General features: G+C 41.5%; 1 protein-coding gene across 1 annotated transcript in view; it reads left to right on the top strand.

Annotated features, from left to right (window-relative positions):
• Wdr11 (WD repeat domain 11) overlaps positions 1 to 24116 on the top strand; it is a 48575-nt gene that overhangs the window by 4448 nt on the left and 20011 nt on the right. Inside the window, exons 4-13 of the mRNA XM_059265894.1 lie at positions 1499 to 1672; positions 4288 to 4474; positions 7229 to 7394; positions 8050 to 8164; positions 8933 to 9128; positions 9429 to 9532; positions 12874 to 13050; positions 13989 to 14073; positions 19020 to 19126; positions 21871 to 21946. Of these exons, the coding sequence (XP_059121877.1) occupies positions 1499 to 1672; positions 4288 to 4474; positions 7229 to 7394; positions 8050 to 8164; positions 8933 to 9128; positions 9429 to 9532; positions 12874 to 13050; positions 13989 to 14073; positions 19020 to 19126; positions 21871 to 21946 (1387 nt within the window). The remainder of the gene's footprint in view (positions 1 to 1498; positions 1673 to 4287; positions 4475 to 7228; positions 7395 to 8049; positions 8165 to 8932; positions 9129 to 9428; positions 9533 to 12873; positions 13051 to 13988; positions 14074 to 19019; positions 19127 to 21870; positions 21947 to 24116) is intronic.

Genomic DNA, 24116 nt, shown 5'->3' with positions numbered 1-24116 from the left:
TGGTGTCCTGACTCCTCAGGCTCCTACAGTCCTTCCTCCCCCATCTTCTTCAGGGTTCCCTGAGCTCTGCCTAATATTTGGCTGTGGGTTTCTGTATCTGTTCCCATTAGCTGCTGGAGGAAGCCTCTCTGATGACTCTGATGAGGATTGGGCTAGGCACCAATCTGTGAGTATAGCAGAATTCCATTGAATCATTTCATTGACTGTTTGTTGTTGTTGTTAGTTGTGTTTGGTTCTACCCTAGGTCTCTGAGCCATCCAGCTTCCAGGTTTTGGCCATCCAAGCAGTGTCAGGCATGGGCTCCCCTCGTGACTTGGGCCTCAAGTTAGATCAATCTTTGCTTGGTCACTCCCGTATACTCTGAGCCACTGTTGCCCCAGCACATCTTGCAGGCAGGACAGGTTGTGGGTCATAGGTTTTTGTGACTGGGTTCATGTCCCAGGCCCACCAGTGGGAACCTAGCTTGATTACAGAAGACAGCCAAGTCAGGCTCTATATCTTCCATTGCTAGGAGTCCTCTATAAGGTCACCCTTATAGGTTCCAGGAAGTTTCCACTGCGCTAGGTTTCCATATCACCCCTTAAATGCCCCCCTATTCCAATTGTCTCTCCCTGTACTCTCTCTCTCACCTGATCCCTCCTCCTGTTCCCATCCCCAACCATCCCCAGTCCACCTACAAAATCTGTTTCCCTCTCCTGAGGAGACCCATCAATCCCCCCAGACCTCTTTTTATCTAACTTCTCTTGGCCTGTGGATTGTAGTGTGGTTTTCTTTTACTTAACAGCAAATATCTACTTATGAATGAGTACATGTCATTTTGTCTTTCTGGGTCTGGGTTGCCTTTCCCAGAATGATTTTTTCTAGTTTTATCCATTTGCCTGCAAATTTCATGATGTCATTTTTTTTCTAACAGTGGAATAATATTCAATTGTATAAATATGCCACATTTTCTTTACCCAATTTTCAGTTGAGGAACATCTAGGTTGTTTCTGATTTCTGACTATTATGAATAAAGCCACTGTGAACATAGTTGAGCAAGTATTCTTGTGGTAGGTTAGGGCATCTTTTGGGTATGTAGTAATTTTTAAGTAATGATTTTTAAAATATTTATTGTGTACTCACTATGTACTAAGTACTAAGCAACATTCTTGTTCTAAGGTATTTATTGTTTTGGAGACTCATAGAAAGCTTCACTGTTATCAAGTAATTCCACAAAAGCATTTGTGAAGTGTGGCATCTTGACCATCCTACGAAAATCTCAGATCCTGGGTGTATAGTTTCAAGTAATGATTATTGCACATTTTCTTAAAAGTAATATCTCAGGTTAATTGAGACGTGATCCAAACAATTCATTTTCATATAAAATTAGCCTGACGATGCATATATGTTACATTTGGGAGATGGGTATTGGATTCTAAGGGTTATACACTGGGAAAGTGTCAAGGACAAGGTGGCCAGACATGCTGTGCTTCTGCCCTCATCTTTCTGGTCTTTACAGATGTGCAGTGGCTGTGGAATCAAGACGCCTCCCGAGACTTACTGCTTGCCATCCACCCACCAAATTACATTGTGCTCTGGAATGCAGACACTGGTACCAAACTGTGGAAGAAGAGCTATGCAGACAACATCCTTTCTTTCTCTTTTGACCCTTTTGACCCCTCACATTTAACTTGTAAGTAATAATTACTTGTAGAAAATTAGTTGTAGGAAGTACTAAAAATAAAGTTAGTGTGATATACACAAAATTCGCTCATGATATGTCCTCACTAACTTTAAAGTGAACACTGTGGAGAAACACATCTTCATATAGTAGTTCCTAATGTTCATACTGAATTCTAACCCCACACTATTTGCAGGTACGTTTATTGTTAGAAATTTATGCAGGCAAGCCACACATGAAGGGGAACTCCCGCACAGTAGGAGCTTCTTCCTGGACCCCAGATTAGGCACAGACCACACCCAAACACCTGTTTTCACAGACAGATCCTTTATTAAGCAGGGAAGAAAAGTTAAAGTGGGTGCTTCCTGACTCAGGCAGAAAACAGCAGCAAATGACTTTGCAGGTGTCATTTTTAAGAGGAGGAGAAGGGGAGGTCTGTGTTAGAATGGGCTAGGATGCGGTGATAAAGGAGACAGGGGATGAGAGAGAAAGGGACAAGGGAAAGGGGGGAGGGGTATTTGTCCCAGTGGGACAAAGGACTGGCTTTGGATAGAGGGATACAGATGTAACCTGTAGGCAAATGGCGGTTTATAAAGGTAAAGGGGGAAACCCGTGTTAGGATGAGGTGTTTAATTTTAACTGGGCATGTTAATTTGGTGAGCCAAAGGAAAACTTCTGACTGCTGGGCTTTGGTAGTCAGCCTTGGGAGGAAGAAGTGGCCGAATAAGGAAATAGACCTTGGTGGCTAGCTGTAGGAGTGTAATCTAATGGTTTTTTATCAAGGCAGAGGGAGTGGGGGAGAAGGGCAAGGCCTGCCAGAGCCACATGCTCAAGTGGGCTGGTGTCCCTTCAATACACATGTTGAATTCATGCTTCAGTATTGGATTATCTTGGGACAGAGAGTTACTGTGATACTAGATCAGACTTAAGTAGACTTTGTTTAAAGAACTTGAATCAGGAATTTCGTTTAATCTGTAGCCAGAGTTTTTGCTTTAAAAACATGATTCTAATTAATGCTATTTTGTGTAAAAGACAAACTTGAGAATTTTTCTTGTAAAAGTGGTTGTTTTTTTTTTTTGCCAACATTTTGTGTTTTGTGGATCAAATTATCTAAAAATAAGACTTGTTTTACATATTTGTGTAGTTCTTTACCTAGTATTACTGTTCTGGGAACCAAGATGGAGTTTCCTGACTTCATGGAGTTCTAGTAAGAGAAAGGCTGTAAACTACTAAAGGAATGAGTTCATAAGTTCTAGTATACTAAGAGATGTTGCCTTGGTTATTTTAGTAATGATCAGAGGCTTGAAGGAAGCAAAGGAATTGACTGTGGTCTATAGTATTTCCTCTGGATTTCAATGATTGGAAATTCTGATTTTGGAAATTCTGATTTTATCTATTGGAATGTATTGAAAGAGGCAGTGTGTGAGTGTGTCTATGTTAAAAGAGAGAGAGAAATTAAGAGCGAAACTTGGCTATAAAAATAACATCAGGACACTGTGTTCAGGCCTGTCTGTGTATGTATTTGTACACACACACTTAATCACTGGTTTGCTGACATTCAGTGCTGTAGGAACATAGTCAGGGGCTGGCTTATTATAGTCAGTGGGGAACAATGGTGTGAAAGAAGGAAGCCAGTGAGACCTTGGAGGATGGATTCTGGAACCTGAAAGGTGACAAGGATTAGGCTGAGTTTCTTGTGTTAACACTGCCTTGTAGAGGCACTGTGTGAGTGTGAGTGTGTGTGTGTGTGTGTGTGTGTGTGTGTGTGCTAGTATTTTGAGAAAAGGTCTCCAGATGGCCTCAAGCCCATGGTCCCTGTGCCTTGGTCTCTTGACTGCTGGATTCAGGTGTTCGTCACTTGCATCCGGCCTTCCTCTGCTTCTCAAGGGTCTGCTGCTGCTTTGTATTTAAATTGTATTAATGTGCCATATACTTGTCATAGCATTGCCTGGATCCCTGTGCCTGCAGCAGCTTCCCTGATGTCAGGACCTAGCAAGGTGTTTGTCTCTGCCTACCCAGTATTAGCCAGGGTGTGAGGTCGAGGACTTTTCTAAGTCTTTGCATGCGTGCGTGCATGTATGTGTGTGTGCATGTGTGTATGTATTACATATAGACATACAGATACAAAGAACACTTTTATCCTAAGGTTCAGGCTGATATTTGAGAAGGAAAAAGATAATTATTAGACTTAGAATAGTCATAAAAATTTAGTGTCATCAAATCAAATATTTGAGCCTGGCCAGAGGTAACACAAGGTTTCTTACGTGTGGTAGTCTTCCTGTGGCTTGTATATTCTAAGAAATGCTTGGATTTTGAAATTATAGGATATAATGGCAATGATAGCCTATGCATAGATTTTTTTTTTTCTGAAAGAACCAATATTTGTTCTCTATGCCAATAATCTTGTAATATCTTTTTAATATAAAATGTAATTGAGAAGCTCAGATTGGAGGTTCTGGTGTATTGTAGTGGGCTGCCTGTTTCTGTGGGATAGCATTCCACCTGTTCAGAATATAGCATTGCCAGCTCATGCAATAAGTATTCTTACCTTGCTTTCATGGGTTAGAGTGAAGCTGTGTGCTAACCTGGGTTAACCCTTAATCAGAGTTCTGCTTCTCCCCATGTAGTACTCACCAGCGAGGGCATTGTTTTTATCTCGGACTTCTCTCCATCCAAGCCTCCCTCAGGCCCTGGGAAGAAAGTGTACATCTCCAGCCCGCACTCCAGCCCAGCTCATAACAAGTTGGCCACAGCCACGGGAGCCAAGAAGGCTCTTCATAAAGTGAAGATTTTAATCACCCAGGAGAAACCTAGGTGAGTCAGGGGAAAGACTGACTAGAGCCTGCAGCTCTCCCTCATCACCTCTGAGAGCGTTGACTTTGGAGCTGCGTCAGGATAAACTTTCTCTTTCACCTCACCCTTCCTCCTCTCCTGATCTTGAATTCAGTAGTGGAGGAGGCACTCTTTGTCCTCTCCCCGGAGAGACGTGGCATTCAGTGCCCTCTCTTCAGACTTCCTCACTGATTTTACAGATTAAAATGTATCACTTCCTAATTTTACTTGTGAAACTATGAGATAATTTTAAAGTTGTGGTCACTGAGCACGTGAAGAGTGGGGGAGCTGGGTTTTCACATTGATACACTTCCTCACTTACGTGCTGGGCTCTCTTTCCGGTCAAGAAGAGGTGGACGTTTGTATGAAGTGAAGGCATTGCCCAGTGTGGCTGAGAGCTGGGCTGAGGAAGCCCTGACTGAGCGCACCTTTAACCTTGTTCACATTTCACGCTCCCAGCCTGTGCATCAGGGCTTTAGAGTGCTCAGAGGCTTGTTACAGAGGTGGACAGACACAGTGTATCCGTCCAGCGCTTAGGGTAGTGTCAGACATGTTTTGTGCATTCAGAAAGTGTGAGCTGGGACTGTGTAAGAAATTGCACCTGAGTAAAATTATAAGGATTTATGTGCATTATAAATAAATATAAATAGATTATTGTTTTTTTACTAGAACTACAATTTTTTTTTTTTTTTTTTTTTGAGACAGGGTTTCTCTGTGTAGCTTTGGAGCCTTTCCTGGAACTCCTTTGTAGCCCAGGTTGGCCTTGAACTCACAGAGATCCTCCTGCCTCTCCTCCTGAGTGCTAGGATTAAAGGCCAATTTTATATTTTTTTATAGCTTTGAAAGTTTTCTTGGTATTTGTTTCAAAATTATCTTTAATATGCCAAGATTATCTTGCTTAGACCACAAATAATTAATTGAATTATATCTGCTGAAAGATTATGCTATAAATACATTTTAATTTTGGATAAATACTGTTTTTGCATATTAAACCATAGTCTGGTTAAATTTACTGGTTAGTTTATCTCACATCCTATGCTGAGATGGCTTAAGATTGCTTTTTAAGTGCCTTAGTAGAACTTTACATTTTTGCGGATTCCTTGTCACAAGCAAATAATGTAATCATTTGGCAGACTAAATAGTTTTGTCGTGCTTGGTTTGTTTTCCGTCATGTGATCTTGAGCACTGGAGGGTGCTTCATTGTCCCTTCGGTGAACTGGGCTGCATGAGTTCACATCCACTGACCCATGCATTCTACTCTAGTCCTGGGCATCTGTGCCTTTACCGACCCATGCATTCTGCTCCAGTCCTGGGCATCTGTGCCTTTACCGACCCATGCATTCTACTCTAGTCCTGGGCATCTGTGCCTTTACCGACCCATGCATTCTGCTCCAGTCCTGGGCATCTGTGCCTTTACTGACCCATGCATTCATTCTGCTCCAGTCCTGGGCATCTGTGCCTTTACTGACCCATGCATTCTGCTCCAGTCCTGGGCATCTGTGCCTTTACCGACCCATGCATTCTGCTCCAGTCCTGGACGTCTGTGCCTTTACCGACCCATGCATTCTGCTCCAGTCCTGGGCATCTGTGCCTTTACTGACCCATGCATTCTACTCTAGTCCTGGGCATCTGTGCCTTTACCGACCCATGCATTCTGCTCCAGTCCTGGACGTCTGTGCCTTTACCGACCCATGCATTCTACTCTAGTCCTGGGCATCTGTGCCTTTACTGACCCATGCATTCTGCTCCAGTCCTGGGCGTCTGTGCCTTTACCGACCCATGCATTCTGCTCCAGTCCTGGGCATCTGTGCCTTTACCGACCCATGCATTCTACTCTAGTCCTGGGCATCTGTGCCTTTACCGACCCATGCATTCTGCTCCAGTCCTGGGCGTCTGTGCCTTTACCGACCCATGCATTCTACTCCAGTCCTGGGCATCTGTGCCTTTACCGACCCATGCATTCTGCTCCAGTCCTGGGCGTCTGTGCCTTTCTCATTGTACAGCATAAGAAAACTGGAGCCCAGTGTCACTCAGGCCCACGCAGCAGGGGTTGGCAGCCAGGAGGTTAATGCAATACAGATTCCTCTCTTTTTAGTCACCCAGATTAACTCTGTTGTAAACTTCCAAAGCTTTTGATGTAATTATGTCAGAATATTGAATGTTTAATAAAAGATACTAAAAGTAGTTTGAGTCTTAAGACTTCTTAGTACCATTTTTTTTTTAGTAAGTTTCATATTCTACCTGCCTGGAAGAAAATGAAAGAGAATAAACTGTTTAGGATGGCATTAAAGTATGGGGACAGAGTAGAGGAGGTGCCTGCCCCAGACCACATGGATGGCACAGTACTCCCGGGTCACAGTACTTCCGGGTTGGTGGTCCTTGTCACTCTGAATGTTTTATGCTTTAATCCCAAGTCTGTATTCAGCAGTCTAGTACTTCTAATTGTAAAGGAAAAATAAAACTGTCTTGTGAGTGCCAGTACTGCCACTATCTCATCATAACCAGAATTCTCTACTGTGTGCTTTATACACTGCAAAGATTTAGAAACACTGGGTCTACCCAGCCCGTATGGTATTTTTACTATAATTTCAATTCTGGCAGTTAACAGAGGTCTGAGTTTCAGCTGCTAATCCATTTCGGTCATTTCAGGAAATAGTTGTTCATTCTTGACAGTTTTTATGTGATGGGGTCTTGATGTTGACATTGATGGCGGTTCATCTTTTATACTTTTCTCAGTGCTGAATTTGTAGCTCTCAATGACTGCCTGCAGTTGGCCTATCTGCCTTCCAAGAGGAACCACATGCTGCTGCTCTACCCTCGGGAGATTTTAATCCTTGACCTTGAAGTGAATCAAACGGTGGGCGTGATTGCAATAGAAAGGACTGGAGTTCCCTTTCTGCAGGTATCTACATGTATCAATTGCACGCCCCACAATCACTGTGAATGTTAGTTAGCAAGCCCATGACCTTGCAAAAGCTGTCTGTCCCCTTCTCTCTTCTATTGAGGTAGCAGTGGTTTTACTCAGTACTCCTTATTTCATGCATTTCTAATTGGCTGGACTTACCTAAAAATTTCTCTAATTTGTGCTGGAATATTTATTAAACTAGGTAAGAGCCAAGCATGGTGGTGTGTGCTTGTAATCTCATGTCTCAGGAGGCTGAGACAGGAGGGTCACCCTGAATTTAAGGTTAGTCTGGGCTCCATAGTGAGTTCCAGGCCAGCCAAGGTTACCTAGCAAGACTGTATCGAAAATACACACACACACACACACACACACACACACACACACACACACACACACAAATATATATATAAATTAACTTATATAGATGTTGAGGACAAGTTAATTTTAGGTTTGCAAATGAATTTTTAAAATGTTTATTTCATTAAATCTTGGAGAGTGTATTTGTGTGTGTGTGTGTGTGTTTGTGTGTGTGTGTGTCTGTGTGTGTGTGTGTGTGCCCTATTTTGTCCATGTTCTTTAAATATGAGTTCAGTTTCCTGATACATATTTAGTACTCTGTTGGGTTTTAAAAACCAACCCATCTCTTTTAAAGGTAATACCCTGCTCTCAGCGAGACGGCCTGTTTTGCCTCCATGAAAATGGCTGCATAACCTTACGAGTCCGGAGATCTTACAATAGCATCTTTACTACTTTAAGTGATGAACCAGGTGAATGTCCGTCTCACAGTGATGTGAATGGTATTTTCCTTCAGAGTGGTCTCATACAGCATCACATGGAATAGTGTTGATGACATCCTTGTCTTGAGAAAGTCTTAAGATGTAATTACTTGTGTGACAGAGTAGTGCAAACGCCCAGCTGATCCCTTGACGTTACCACAGTGCCTCCTTCATGCAGCAGAGAGAGAGACAGCACTTTGTCTTTCCTTCTTGATATATGCAAGGACCAGGTAGATGGGACCTCTGTGAGTATGTCATCTGCTGTGTCCCCTTTAGCCTGGCACCCTCTGGCTTTTGCTCTAAGGTAGCTTTCATTGTAAAATGAGGAAGGTTAGTTAGTCTCCAGGGCATCCAGGCGTCAATTCTTTTGGGGAATATAGGTGATGTTTTTGTGAAATATGTACTCTACAGAGATGGAAGAAATTTTATGAAGCGTGGGTGTTTCCAGACTGTAGAGACTACTACGAAGTGTAGTCTACAGTGCGCTATTCACTGATGCTTCTCAAAGCATTCCTTAAAATTTTTAAACACAATGTGTTGTGGTCATAGTTGTTATTTTAGGCTTGCACTTGGGTAGTTCTTGTGTGAATTATCTTTATGATCTGAAGAAATCAGAATAGTGAAACATGGCGCTGGTTTGGGCAGTGTGCACAAGTGACGGAATGCTGTCCTCTCAGTTGAGGTTATTTACACTGACACCGGTGGTATTTTTTGCTGTGCTTCCTCACTGGCTTCTGAAAGAGACAATTTTTCCTTAAGACCCAGACCCCGTTCAGGAACTTACCTATGACCTGAGAAGCCAGTGTGATGCGATCAGGGTGACGAAAACTGTCCGCCCCTTCAGTATGGTGTGCTGTCCTGTCAATGAGAATGCAGCTGCCCTCATTGTGAGCGACGGCAGGGTCATGATTTGGGAACTGAAGTCTGCCGTGTGCAGTCGAAATGCACGGAACAGGTGAGTGAATGCAGAGGCTCTGGCTTGGGCTTTGACTGTTGTTTTCTGTTTCTGCTTTGAAATTAATAGAATCCTATAAAAAGAGCTGTTTTTATAAAGCCATTTTAAAGGACACATGCACTAGGGGATTATGATCTGAGAGTTGCTTCACCTAGATTACTAATTACTAAGATTACTTCACAAGATTAATAACTGCCACTGTGAAAGAACACTGCCATGGCCTGGGATTGCTGTTTGAGTACCTGGTGTGGAATGCCGGCTCTGAGTATGTGTGACTGTCTGCCCATTGTGTCTTTGCAGCAGTTCCGGTGTGTCACCTTTATATTCACCGGTGTCTTTCTGTGGGATTCCTGTGGGAGTGCTACAGAACAAACTCCCAGACCTTTCCCTAGATAATATGATTGGTAAGCTTGTTTTATTCCTCTAACTTACTCACAAGATATTCTTTTGAAGTGCAAAATTAATGGAGTAACTGACTTGGTAGTTATTATAAAGTCAAAGTTAATATTCAGGAAAACTAAAATGAGGAGTTTTTTTTCCCTAGGTAAACCAGTGGAGTCTAAAGTATTTCAGCATGAAGATATCTGAAGTGGCTTGGTTAGGCTCAGTTGCATCCTTGAGAGAGTCTGATCTAAATGAAAGAGACTGAAAGAGAGGCTCACAGAGGCCTAGATTCTGGGTGGAGCCCCTGCTTTGCAGTCCCTCCCTCCTCAGGGCCTGCGTCTCCCTGACCCACAGCGCGTTACTAATTGCTTGCCTTTCTTTTCTTTTTCTGCTACTCGTAATTCTGAATTCAAGCCAAGTGCTGTTTCTTGATCTAGCTCGTTTAGGTGCTTTTTCTTGACAGTCTCTAATAATGACCCGCGGTGTTGTTCACTGTGTGTTTATTTCTCTCTCTTCTAGTAGGTCTTGACTCTGCAGGAATAGTTCAGTGATTCAGTTCGGTATCCCCAGGACTGTGCTCTGTAGATGGGCAATGAAGATTCACTGAAGGAATAAATTAACTGAGCAATATTAGAAAAAAGAAAAGTTTTTGGTGGGCATTTTCTCCTTTGGAGATTCTTACTTTTAGCAGATACTTATAAATAAAATAACCAGTCATTGCAGGATCTTGTGGCTAGGATATGAAAGAAATAATGGGGACTTAACAGTGTCAAATGTTATAAAACTTGGAATTGTAAGACTTTATAATATGCCATACAATGTTGACATCTAATTCTTTTTAAATTATCAACATGGTTTATAAAGGATTTTCTGCATTGAATTTTTACATAATATAAGGAGAATGGATATTATCTAGTGAGTTGTTTTGTTTAAATGTCTTTTTTTTTGTTTTTTTTTGTTGTTGTTTTTTGTTTTTTGTTTTTTGTTTTGAGCTGAGGATCGAACCCAGGGCCTTGCACTTGCTAGGCAAGTGCTCTACCACTGAGCTAAATCCCCAACCCTGTTTAAATGTCAGTAACATGCTACAAAGAACATTACCTTGTTGCTCATAGTAATCAACTGGTACTTTCTGTGTGCTTAGTACTACACTTAGTGCTGTGCCAAATGCACAGTGCATCTTTCAGCCTGCAGCGTAGTTAACATGCCTCCATTATGTAGAGAATGAGTCCCAGAGAAGTTTACACACATACCCTTAACCACACAGCAGTAGATGGAAAACACTTCGTGTAAATCTTATCGACCTGGTCCGGAGAAGGCACTGAAGTGGTCTCCAGTCTTGTGTGTTCCATGGTTCCATGTGTTCCATGGACCCTGACCTTGAAGACCTTCATTGTGTCCTGATTCATCCAGTTGTAGAGTCCTTAGTTAAATTACACCACCTTTTAGTTCTGTCTGTTCTTCCAGACAAATCCTTATGAGGAAGTTTGGACACACTGACAAGTTTTGCAGAATTATTTGATCAGTAACAATTTTCTGAGTTAATTGAATTTGTCTGTTTTTAGCATAAAATATTAAAGTAAAAAGAATTGTGAATGCAAATGAACAAAAATAGTCAGCACCATGAAGCCCATACTCAGGTGAATTTCTATGTTGTTTAGGTGTCTAAGCGATGATGCAAATGACAGTGTTTCTAACAAAAGATAGAGACCGTCAAGCAGTTCTCGACAGTGGAGTAGAAGTGTTAAATAAATGAAGCTTTGTCACTTGCAAGCATTTTAATTAAAACGTTTAATTAAACTTATAATTTGAAACTCACTGTGTGCTTGGCCGCAATGGAATGCAGTTCTGTGAGGTATGGAGAGTGGCTTATGTTTACCGAGTAAAAGCTGCTGCTCATTGAGGCCTAAGCTGCCCTACTGTGTGAACTGCCTCTTAGGGAAAATTCGTGAAACATGTGACAGTTCCCAGGAGTCTGTTTTCACGGTATACCTGTCAAATCTCCTTTTTCCCAATATCCCAGTGGTTGGTATCAATGTATGGCCAATCCCAAGGGATTGTTTTAACTGAATTAAATTATGATTTTTTTTCTATGACTTCTGTAGACTTCAGAATGGCATTACTAAAATAAGTTTATAGCTTCAAAGGATTATACTCACCCACTCTTAGTAATTTAATCTCATAATGTACATGTATATTCCTTATTGTGTACTTTTGGCAAATCCAGTGTTCAGTAGTGGTTTACAGGAAGGAAGTTTGTGCATTTTTAGCAAACAGTTTTGATTTTATTGTAGTTATTGTACTTATATTTTCTTAGGATAATTTTTAATTGGAGTCATTGTTTAATTTGTACACACAGTGCATATGCAAATAATGCAACTTAATACTTAACTGTCAAGCCTGTAATCCCAGAACTGTCAAGCTTGTAATGTCCCAGAGGTGGGGGCAAAAGGGTCACTTCAAGGTCATCCCGGGCTACATAGCAAATTCAAGTCAGTCAGGCTACAGTCTCAAAAAAAGGGATAACTCTCTGTCTACAATGGTACTTTGTATATTGCATATATTCTTTATTAATATGTTTATTTATTTTACATACTTAAATATAAGGTATTTCATGATAAACTATACATCTTTGTAGCTATGATGATACATTACAGCTTCTTATTAGAAATCACGAGTTCTTTGAATATTTTTTGTGCTTACTAGTTTAATGTGTTTTACAAAGTCTCTCTATCTGAAAAGTATCCCTGCAGGAAAGAACGTAGGGTGGGGATGCGTTGCAGCATCTCATTCCGTAGACAGTGTTCTAAGTCAGGTTTCCCACTCTCTTCCTGAGGCCTCTTCTCAGTGCCCGTTTCCCAGGAGCTCTGTCTGAAGCAATATTTCTCAGAAGACACAGGTCCCTGAATTCTGGGTAGCAAGACCCTGGAGTAATCTATTTTTGAATGTATTAAAGTAAATCCTTAAGTTGTTAGTGGTGTGACTTAAGACCCATGGGCAGCTCTGCAGAACTTGCTAGTTATAGCCCTTAGAGCAGTGGTTCTCCATCTTCCTAATGCTGCAACCCTTTAACGCAGTCCCTCGTGTTGTGGTGACCCCAGACTATAAAATTATTTTTGTTGCTACTTCATAAGTGCAGTTTTGCTGCTGTTAAAATCATAATGTAATTATCTGTGTTTCAATGGTCTTAGGTGACCCCTGTGAAAGGGTCCTTCGACCCCCAAAAAGGGTTGTGACCCACAGTTTGAGAACTGCTGCCTACAGAGATACCCCATACCTTTGTTTCTAGACCTGGTGAGCATATGTAGATTTTTAAGGTCAGCATATGTATAATTAATCATTTATGCTTTTTATTACATGTCAGGGCAAAGTGCAATTGCTGGGGAAGAGCACCCCAAAGGCTCCATTCTGCAGGAAGTGCACCTCAGATTCCTGCTGACAGGACTGCTCTCAGGACTCCCTTCTCCTCAGTTTGCCATCCGGATGTGCCCACCACTGACCACGAAAAACATAAAGATGTATCAGCCACTCCTTGCTGTTGGTGAGTATTTGACTGCTTCTTTTCTTAAACTCATTTTATAAGATACTTAGGTTTCTAAATTTCTAGAAAGGCCTTTATTCTCTTTGGGGATGTTTTAAAAGAAGAAATGGGTTAGGGAAAATTGTACAAGTAATTCCCTTGAAATATTTTTCTTATTTCTTTCTGTTCCATTGCCTGTCTTAATTTTGATTGCACTGAGCTCATGTGCACATTTCTGAAGTGTCCAGGACTATCTGGGGCAAACAAAATGCTTTAGGAATAGAATGGCTATAACTGTTGTTCAGTTCAGTGGTAGCAGAGATGCTGACTAACCACGTTAACACCAGTGACTGATGGCTGTGCACCATGCTTAAACATTTTCCCATCTACTCTCTAACAGTTAGATTTTCTGCTTTTCCTAGCTTAAAGAGGTAGGAATGTAGGTTTGGTGTTGGGTAAGCAGCTCACCCAAGGCCTGAGTAAAAGTTTCTTTCACTTCAGAAATCACATTTAACCGTCATAATATATTGTCTTGTCGTGACCTGTTTAAAAGGAGACAAACCATATTAGAACACTCTGGTTAAAGAGCTCAGGTTAGCTGCTTTTATAGTAAACATCGAGTCTCAAAAACATCAACTTTCACGTGTAGAAAAGTTTAAATTATCATATATATTGATTTATATTTTAAAATCTTTCAAAAGAAATATGTCCCTGAAGTTAGGTAAGATTTCAGAATATATGAGATTAGACCACATTTTGATAAGGAAGGAAACAGATTTTCCTTCCTGTTCACTTTGATTTTTTTCTTTTCTTTTCCATACCAACCCCTGTTCCCCCTTCACTGTGTCTTTTAAGTATATCATTTGGATCCTTTCATAGAAGATAAATTTAACGAAGGACTTTGGTTGGAATTGGCCCTCCGACTGAATCAGCACGTGTCTCTTCTGTCATTTTGGTAGGTACAAGCAATGGTGCTGTCCTGGTGTACCACCTCACCAGCGGTCTGCTGCACAAGGAGTTGAGTGTCCACTCGTGTGAAGTCAAGTGAGTATGGCTTTGTACAATCACACGTCAGAAACATTCTCTCCAGTGAGTCTCGTGGGCTTTTCTGCATTGACCGTTCTGCTCTGGGGTGTGCAGCAGTTTGAATGACAGTGCGTATCTAGCTAATGGTTCATTTGTTCAGGACATTGTGCTTGTGGGTTTCTCCTGATTCCAGGTTCTTTTCCCACTAGAAAGCACTATGTTGCCAGGTTTATATTTTATTTCTTAGTTTGATTAAGATCTGTCAAGCCTGCTTGTGGCTAATTTAAATAAAGTCATTTTTAGTTGTTAGTTTGCCTATCACCAGGAAAGATACAAACTGAGAAGCGTTTTTTGATTTTGAGGTGCAGTCTGTGTGTGAGTGTAGTGTGTGCAGAGGCTTCTGAGAGAAGACTGCATTGGGAGCAGAGAGCTGCCTGCAGCTGCCTTAGGGTGTGCTTCAGACATACCCCACAGCTTTATTTTGCTGAATGCAGAACTGGTTTTTTTTTCCCCATAAGTGCTATACTATGAAATACATGTATACATGCACATGTAAAATGCCCAGTGTGTTAATTATCCTTTAATGAAAATATAAGACAGGTTCTGTATTTCGTACATTTTGTAATTTAGTCTCCTGTGTACATTGAAAGCGTTAGTGAATCTAATGAACATATTTCAGTGTAAATCTGTTTTCCAGATGGAGCAAGGTTAACCTTTTGAGTATCACAGCTTGTGGTTAAAATAGAAATCTCTTTCAAGAGCACTGCTCTGGTGCAGCCCAGGAGGTTGCTTTTACCATAGTACGTTGGGTTCCTCCAGTGTCTCTGCAAATGCATTTTCATAGATTAGTAATATCTTCAAGACACTGAACTTGGGGTACAGCAGCACTGTTCCTCTTTGGCCTCAGGGTCTGCAGCTGACCATTCTGACACTTCTTCCAGTGGTCCCCGCCGCCACTGCTCTTCATGTCTCCTCTTTCTCTTCCTTTCCTGTCTACGTTTCCTGTTACCCTTATCTTTTGTTCCTTTTATGGCTGACACCAGCCAACCAGAACTCTTCAGTGCTAAACCCACCACAACCCTAAAGAGTAGGTGCTGTCACCTTTCCAGCTGACAGACAAAGAAACAGTAATGCAGAGTCTGGGGAAACGGGGGTGGGGTGAGGTGGGATTCAGTCCTGGCCTTTCAGGCGTCAGAGCCTGTGCTGTGTGTGCTATGGACGGTCTGTGTGCTGGTCGTCTGCTAAGAACATCCATGGATTGAGACTCAGTGATGGCAATAAAAGGAGATGTTGATTGAGCCAAGAATCAGGCTGAGAAGTTGACCTGAACTTCCAGAAGATCAAGCATGTTGGCATTAGTTTCTGAATTCTCAACCTCAATAACTGGTTTATTGCAGAGTTAAGTTCTGACCTGGATCAGTCAGGATGTGTACTGCCACGTACTTGCACATACTGTGGTATTACTTACGGCTGAGTCATCCTGAAACTGTTGTCTGGACAGTGAGTACTCTAGGGGATGTGTTGCCTACACAGAGGAGTGCTGGGAATGATCATATGCAGATGCCCCGCTTTTCACATGAATTTCTCACTTTGTTAACATTTTGAAGGTAATTCACTTTATATTCAAAGATGTTACTCAAAAGGATGCTAAAATCCTGCTGTCTTTCTGCTTCAATTAATTCAGTTTAGTATTACAACTAAAGCCATTATGAAAATTTCACAGATGTGCCAGAAAAAAACCTGAACCAATTAGCAATAAACCCAATGTATTCTTGATTTTTCACATGCAAATTAAGGCTAACTTTTAGATAGTTGTTTTACTTATACTTGAATCTTATGTAGCTACATGGCCAGGGACTGAATAATGACAGATAGTTGTGGGAGGGTGCAAGGTTGGAGTAGGAAACATGGAATTTCAATGTTTTACAAGCTGTTGAACATTTTCTGTAAAACTATAGTTGGAGACTTTGGTGCTTCTAACCCAGTAGTAGATACAGAAGTTACAAAGTGGAGTGGCTGACTCTGTTAGAGCATTAGTTTGTATCTTTGTCCGGTGGTGTGAGTTGAAAACATAGTCTGGTACCTGAAGAGCTTAGGAGCAGTAGTTTATATAGCACAGATTAACCTAGTAGTGCTTTGATTACATTGAATTATTGTGGAAAGTGAATGGTCTCTCTTGTTTACCTAGAGATCTACAGGAGAATTTTAGGATTAGGGTCTTCAAAACTGTGTGCTCTCAACCTTTGTGAAGGAGCTTCTGTGTGTTTTCCCACTTATATAGATGCCCAGCATGCTCAGCTTGTGAACCCATGACAGTCTGATGATTAATCCTAAGATTACAGTTGTTCAGGGACTAGGGATCCTACCAAGAAAGATTAGAGAACTCCTGGATCAGGATGAGCTGCTGTTCTTAGCCCTTCAGCTACGCAGTATATGGTTAAGCCTGGACAACAGTGTTCTAATCCCAGTGGCGGTGTGAAGCTCAGCTGTTCTGACAGGAGTTTTTATTCTTTTCTTCTGACAGATAAGCCCTTCCTTATCTAATCCACTTGGAAATCCAGCTTGATTTTTTGTTACTTAAGAAGGTGTAAACAGCTGTTGCATTCTGTTCAAAGGCAACATGGTCACACTGCCAGATTACAAATGAACAGCCCCTGCAGGTTCTGCTGCAGCTCCTGGGCTGGGACTGCTCATGAGCAGGGAAACATGTCCGTAAATCTGTGGCACACTGCTTCACAGGTGTGCTAGGCAAGATTCATGGTGCCTCCCTTCAAAGACAGTCCAGGGTGCTGGGAGTGTAGGTCAGTGGGAGGGTGCTTACCTAGCACATGTGAGGCCCTGGGTTCAATCCCCAGCAACACATGACTAGCTTATTGCCTCTTACACTGTTGCCTTGGTTTGTCGGCCTTAGATCAAATGGCACAGTTCCACAGTCCTCTGGGGAGACTTGCCTGGTCACTGAGGTGAGACTGTGTGGCTCACACAGCTCCTTCTGAGCTCTGCATCATTTTGTAGTAGGTATTACAAAATACGCTTGGATACTGTCCCTTTTCTTCTAGGATATAAGCTCCAGATGGGCAGCAGGTCTGTCTGTCTCGTTCACAGTGCCCCACATAGCCACTGGCATGTATTGGATACTTAATGGATTCATTTTAAAAGCAATGTATGAGAAGTGGGAGGGCAGGTTGCCAGTGCCCAGAGCTACTGAAACCACTGTACCAAGTGTAATAACGAACTAGTGAATTGATATTGCCAGCAGCAGGACTTAGAAAATGCTCTTTGGGAATCTAGGTGAACATCTGCTTGAACACTACCAGGCTTATAGACAGTAGATCAAATGCGTGATTCCTTCCTTTTACTCTAGAAAAATGGAAGACTTCCCTGCAAGGGGGAAGAAAAGAGAAAAGACACAAGGACTTTTCTAGTGATTAGCCCAGTTACAGGATAATCACTGTGGGCATATTTCTTTAAAACAGGCCTGATGAAGAAAACACGGCTTTAGTTAGTTCCTGAATAACTGTGTCAACCATGAGTGTGTAGTGGCCAGTCCTTCTGTGTGTACTCAGTAGTGTTTCTGTGTAGCTAGTGAGACAGATGCAGAGATCCAAGTGAGCAAGTACTAGAGTCAGTCTGTTCCAGTGTCTGAAGAAGGAAGGAGAGAGGTTGTGCCCGGAGTGCAGGTTCCAGACTGTACTCATTTCAAGCAGCCATTAGTCTGAGTGTGTCAGTACGGCTTTATTTTGAAATGATTGTCATCCTAGCCAGCACAGCTCTTGCTCCTGCTTCAGCTGCTGTTTTTAGCTCTCTGTGGACTATGCTGTCCTTCTACCAAAAGACAAGTACATGGTACACAGGAACCAGTGAGGAAAATGCTTAGAGTTAACATAGCAGATACAGAGTTGACTGGGGCGTCTTACTCCAGTAATCTCACAGCTGGGAAACTGAGGCAGGAGTATCACCATGGGCTACATAGTGTACTTGAGGTCAGTTCGAGGTACAGAGCAAGACTGTCTCAAAAAGAAAATAAATGACAGCAGGTAAGGTTCTGAGGATAGAGCAGTAAGCTTGGATGGGGCAAATGTCTGATGGTCTTAAAAGCTGAAAATGGGAGCTTACATCAACATAGGAATAATTGTACTGCTTGGGGAAAAAGCAAAACAGAAAAAAAAATAACCTATCACGCAAATCTAGTGATTGCATTCAGGTTGCTGTAGATCAGAGGTCAATAAACATTTTTCGCAAAGGATCAGTAATAAAGTTGGGAGGCTTAAGAGTTTAGATCCTGAAGCCTTTCACAGATGGCTCGAGTCTGCCATTGTGCTGAGACCAGGCATAGGCATCGCGTTCACATTGCAAATGGCCGTCCTACGAATACTGATGAGCAACTGTAAATGGGACCCAGTTTTAGACTTTTGTCTAGCCAGCCTTTCTACATGGAAGACAGTGTGTCACCATTGCCTGTCAGCCCGCCGCTGTCCTGGCGGGATGGCCCTCACTGAGCCCATGCTTTCTCTGTGTGATGGAACACTTGGGGCTTCTGTCTCCTTCTCCATCTCAAAGCTGAAGACAGTCTTTGCTCCATCAAGTTTTGCTCTTGTTGACAGCTGGGGGTTTTGATAATGTCCCTAGTCGTCACTTTAAGGACTTCTCTGAGTGTGCTGTGCTGCTGTTTTAAACACTTAGGTTCTGAAAACGGCTCTGAAGTCTTTCTCCCCAGCTGATATTAGGATCCATTTTAATGATGATAAGGACTTTGATAACTATCTGGTCATTACACTTGGAGATAAAATTTTAATTTGAACAAATCTCACATATGTTAGAGTATGCAGTAACATAGCCTAAAAGGGTAAGAATAACATTTTAATTACATTATTAATAAAATGAGATCTTAGGAAAACCTTATTTTTCAAATAAACATTTCAAATGAAGAAAAGGTACAAGACTAAAATTTGTTTGCTTTCTAGGGGTATTGAATGGACAAGCTTGACCAGTTTCCTTTCTTTCGCTGCGTCGACCCCGAACAACATGGGGTTAGTGAGAAATGAGCTTCAGCTGGTTGATCTCCCAACAGGTCTGTGTGTCAGCTTACTGAAAGACTGGGGTGGTGGATCATGCTGATGGAAGACACTGCATAAAATATGCTCAGGGCATTTTCTCCCACCTTGATGAGTGTCCTTACATCTTGTTCCCGTGGCCAGTCTCTAGTTCCGGTGTAATTGTCCTAGAAAAGCCACAGCACTGTTTCTCTGTACATAATATCAGTGTGGCACAAGGTAAGTAGCAGACCATTAGCCTGAACTCACAGATGTGCAGCAAAAGGTGGGATCCAGTCTTCTTTTGCACACAGTGCTGTATGTGTGACAGTGTTCATGTAGAGGTCAGAGGGTAACTGTGGGAGTCAGTTCTTTTTGCCCATGTTGGCTCCTGAGATTGACCTCAATGGCAAGTGACTTTACCCACTGAGTCCCTGAGCCCTCTCACTGGCCCTCTAAAAGATGAGTTTCTAAGCCATCTCTGTAGGTCCTCTGCTTAGAGTTTGGACCACTGTAGGAAGCCTTCAAGTTTTTTATAGGCTAGTGATGATTTTGAAATGCTCAGATTTAGAACGTTGATAGCTACCAGCTGATTGGATTAGGGAAACTTGAAATAGGAAGTCCTTGCAATAGAATGCATTGCAGGGCTAGGGATGTAGCCCCATTCATACAGTGCTTGCCTAGCAGGTGGGAGCCCTAAGTTCTAGCTCCAGCACCACATAACCAGGAGTGACCCCAGCAGTCAGGAGGAAGAAGGCACATTATCCTCAGCTACATGAGTTCAAGGCCAGCCTAGGACATGTGAGCCCTATCTCATAATTTTAAAAAGTGTTTCTTAGTCTGGGAGGTGACTCAGCAGGTAATCCACACAGTAGAGGGAGAGAACTGACCCACAGATGTTTTCCTAACAACTGTCTGTGCACACTCACAAACCCACACACTCAGTAAATAACTAACTGTGATAAAAAAAAAAAAAGAAAGAAAGAAAGCATTCCAGTAAGGAACTTGTTCAGGATTATTTACAATGTGTAACTCAATTAATTTAAGGAGTGAAGAACTTGAAACTATAATAGCACATGAGGTTTTTTTGTTTGTTTTTTGTTTTTTGAGACAAGGTTTCTCTGTGTAGCTTTGGAGCCTTTCCTGGAACTCACTCTGTAGCCCAGGCTGGCCTCGAACTCACGGAGATCCACCTGCCTCTGCCCCACCCCACCCCACCCCCAGTGCTGGGATTAAAGGCGTACGCCACCACCGCCCAGCAGCATATGAGTTTTAAAGACAATGATTATATGTATATGAGTTTCTTCAAAATAATACAGTAGCTGGGCATAGTGGCCAGATCTCATTGAGTTCCAGGCTAGCCAGAGCTACATGGTGAGACCCTGTCTCAAAAAAACAAAACAGAAACAAATAAAGAAACAGTAGTAAAATCCATATATACATTTTTAAATAATAATGATGTGTAGGTGTGACAGGTGTTTGGTTGTTTTTCTGTATACAGTTGGCGTTAACTTAAAGGATCAGCCACGCCCATATTCCAGTGTTGCTGTAGTATCAGGAAGTGACCTGCCTAGGCACTGAAAGTCCTGGGTTCCTGCTTTGCTAGCGTACTGGCTCTGACTTTCTCTCAGGCAATGTCATATCCCCGAGTTTGAATAAAACTATTATTTGTCGTTCACTGTTTTTAAATCCCCATTTGTTTTCTTCAGCAGAACTGTTGGCTAATTTAGAATCTGTTGTTGTTGCAGATTTCTCTTATCTGTACTGATTTCCTGAAGAGGGAAGTGTGAGCACTCAGGTTGTAGGATTTTGTAGCCGGATGCTCCTGAGCAGTGGTTCTCAACCCTCCTAAAACTAGGACCCTTTAATATAGTTCCTTATGTTGTGGTGACCTCCAACCATAAAATTATTTTTGTTGTTAATTCATAACTAATTTTGCTACTGTTATGAATCATGATGTAAATATCTGTGTTTTCCAGTGGTCTTAGGTGGCCCCTTTAAAAGAGTCATTCGACCCATTTGGGGGTTCTGACCCACAGGTTGAGAAATGCTGCTCAAGAGGTTAGTAGACCAGCAGAGTCTTGAAAGGCCATTTGGGAGTGTAGCTTGCACTTGCTGCCTGCGGGAGCGGGGCATAGAGGTGTGGTCAGTTGTTTTCGCCCCCTAGGTTCTTTAATTCAGTGTAAATAAAACTCAGAAGAAGATAGTAAAGCATATTCATTCAGATGAAAGGTAGAATTTCTGTTTTTATTTATGAAAACTGTTGTCTTTTTGGCACTTAACTAATAGAGCATATAGTTATAACACCCAAATTTCGCTTAGAGAGACATTTTGGTAGGAATGTGCTCAGATACTTCATTTAATACTTTGCACATAGGATAAGAAATATTAAGTACTCATTTCAAGAGGTTTTTTTCTCCCAACTAATGGGCATTTGAAAACAGTGTGTCTTCTGTACCTTTAAGGGCACAGTGATTGCTGCCAGTCCACAGATGCCCTAAAGTTTCAGACAGTGGGGGATTTTATGAAATTGAATTACAGAATTTAAGAAACTATATAACATTCAAATATCTTTTGACAAAATAAATATTTGGATGTAATATTTTTTGTTTTCTTTTCATGTTTTAAGAAAGTTTTTAAATTTAGCTAGTAGAACTGGCTTTGAAGCAAAGGAGTGAATGAACAGGAGGCAGAGGGTGGCCAACCACATCAGGTGGTCGGGCGTCTTGTTTTCACGTGGTGCATGGTGCATGCTTTTCACCTTTTTGTTTTTCAATTAAAGGGAGGAGCACTGCTTTTCGTGGTGATCGAGGCAATGATGAATCACCCATTGAAATGATCAAAGTATCTCATTTGAAGTAAGTGTCCACCTACACCATCTACAGTTTTATCTCAGTGCTATTTCACAATTGGTTTTTAACTTTTAAGAAAGTTGGGGAGGGGGTGCTGGAGAGATGGCTCAGAGGTTAAGAGCACTGGCTGTTCTTCCAGAGGTCCTGAGTTCAATTCCCAGCAGCCACATGGTGACTCACCACCATCTATAATGAGATCTGGTGCCCTCTTCTGGCATGTAGGCAGAATACTGTATGCATAATAGATAGATAGATAGATAGATAGATAGATAGATAGATGATAGATAGATAGATAGATAGATAGATAGATAGATAGATAGATAGATAGATAATTTTTTGAGAGTAGGGATATGTTAATATTCCTAGAATTTGTCAGTAATAGCAGAGTTATGTGTGGCCATATCAAAAGCATATTTGACCACAGACGTGGAGACAGCCTTGAGATGCTCTGTTTCTTCTGCTTCCCTCCCCACCTCCCTTTCTTTGTTTTTAGCAATCCTACTTTATGTGTATTTTTCCTTGGTTCAAAAATTCAAAAGACTGTGGAAATAAAATGAACCTAAATTGTACGTAGAGAAAATGAGGTCTTTCACAATAATCCCGTGCTCAAAAGGGCACAAGACTTAGAAGACAACAATCTTTATCAGGAAAAACACATTTTGTCAATTCATAAAACTGGCTGTCTTATGTCACCTTGATCCTAGAGTCATCTGAAAAGAGGGATGAACCTCAGTTGAGAAAATGTCTCCATAAGATCCAGCTGAAAGGCATTTTTTTAATTAGTGATTGATGGGGAAGGGCTCAGTCCATGGTGGGTGGTGCCATTCCTGGGCTGGTGATCCTAAGTCCTAAAAGAAAGCAGGCTGAGCAAACCATAGGAAGCAAGCCAGTAAGCAGCACCCCTCCATGGCCTCTGCATCAGCTCCTGCCTCCAGGGTTCCTGCCCTATTTGAGTTCCTGTCTGACTTCATTTGATGATGAAGTCATATAGAAGTGTAAGCTGAATAGACCCTTTTCTTGCCAACTTGCTTTTTGGTCATTGGTGTTTTGTTGCAGCAATAGAAACTCTAAGACAGCTGGCTTTATTAATCTCATGACATGTAAAATTCACCCCAAAGTCATATCATTTTAGAAAACAAAAGGGATAGCAATGTTTTTTGAGATTTCTGTGTGAATTTTAGAACTAGCTTGTCAGGTTTACCCAAAACACCTTTGGGTTTTGATCTGTGTATCAGAATGGGGAAGAATGGACATCTTAACAAATTTTAAAATTCATGAATGTGGCATGTACCACCACCTGTTCAGCTCTTTGTCCAGAAATGGTATTGTATGCAGTAGTGTACATGATTCAATATGTAAGTCTGTATGTGTTATTTATTGTTTTGTATCTTTTATGATGCTGTTATAAGTGGATGTTTTAATCTCAATTTCCAATTATTTATTATAATAGAAATACAATTAAGTTTTTGATGGTTACCTTGGACCTTGTGAGCATGCTAAGCTGAGTTATTAGTTCTAGTAATAGTTTTGTTGATTTCTTAGAAGTCTCTGTAGACAGTATTGGTTGCTCATAAAGACATTTCTGATCTGTCTTTCTCATCTCTAGGTCTTTTGTTTTGTTTTGTTTTGTTTGTTGTTGTTGTTGTTACACTGAGTAGGGCTGTGAGTAAATGTTGGGCCCAAGCATCGAGAGCACACGATTGCCGTGTGCCAGGATCTTAAGCCCTGGCCCTTTACATAAGTACCTCCTACTACATGACACCAATTTAGCATGGCCTGTACTTTTGATAAGGTATATTTCATTCTATTTCACGTCATACTATCTTGACATTCCCACGGCATATTTTTATATTTGGGGTTTTTCCCCCAGATATATCTTTCTGTTTTTTTCTAGTTCTGTTTTAGTCAGAGAGCACATTTGATGTTATTTCAGACTCCTTAGATTTAATGTGATTTGTCGTATGGCTTAGTATCTGTCTGTCTTAATGAATGTCCCTGTGCCTTGGAAAGCTGCTGCTGTTCCAGTATCCTGTGAGTTCTGTCCTACACAGTACTCAAGGCTGCTGTGCTCATGCTAGATCTCTGTTGCAGTTCTTCTGTGAACGACTGGGAGGTCAGTGCCGAGTCCCTACATTAGTTACACATTCACTTACTTTTCTCTCGAAGAACTCAAGTT

This window comes from Peromyscus eremicus, chromosome 1 (assembly GCF_949786415.1).
Source record: "Peromyscus eremicus chromosome 1, PerEre_H2_v1, whole genome shotgun sequence".
Lineage (NCBI taxonomy): Eukaryota > Metazoa > Chordata > Mammalia > Rodentia > Cricetidae > Peromyscus > Peromyscus eremicus.
This window is presented reverse-complemented; position numbering and strand designations above follow the sequence as displayed.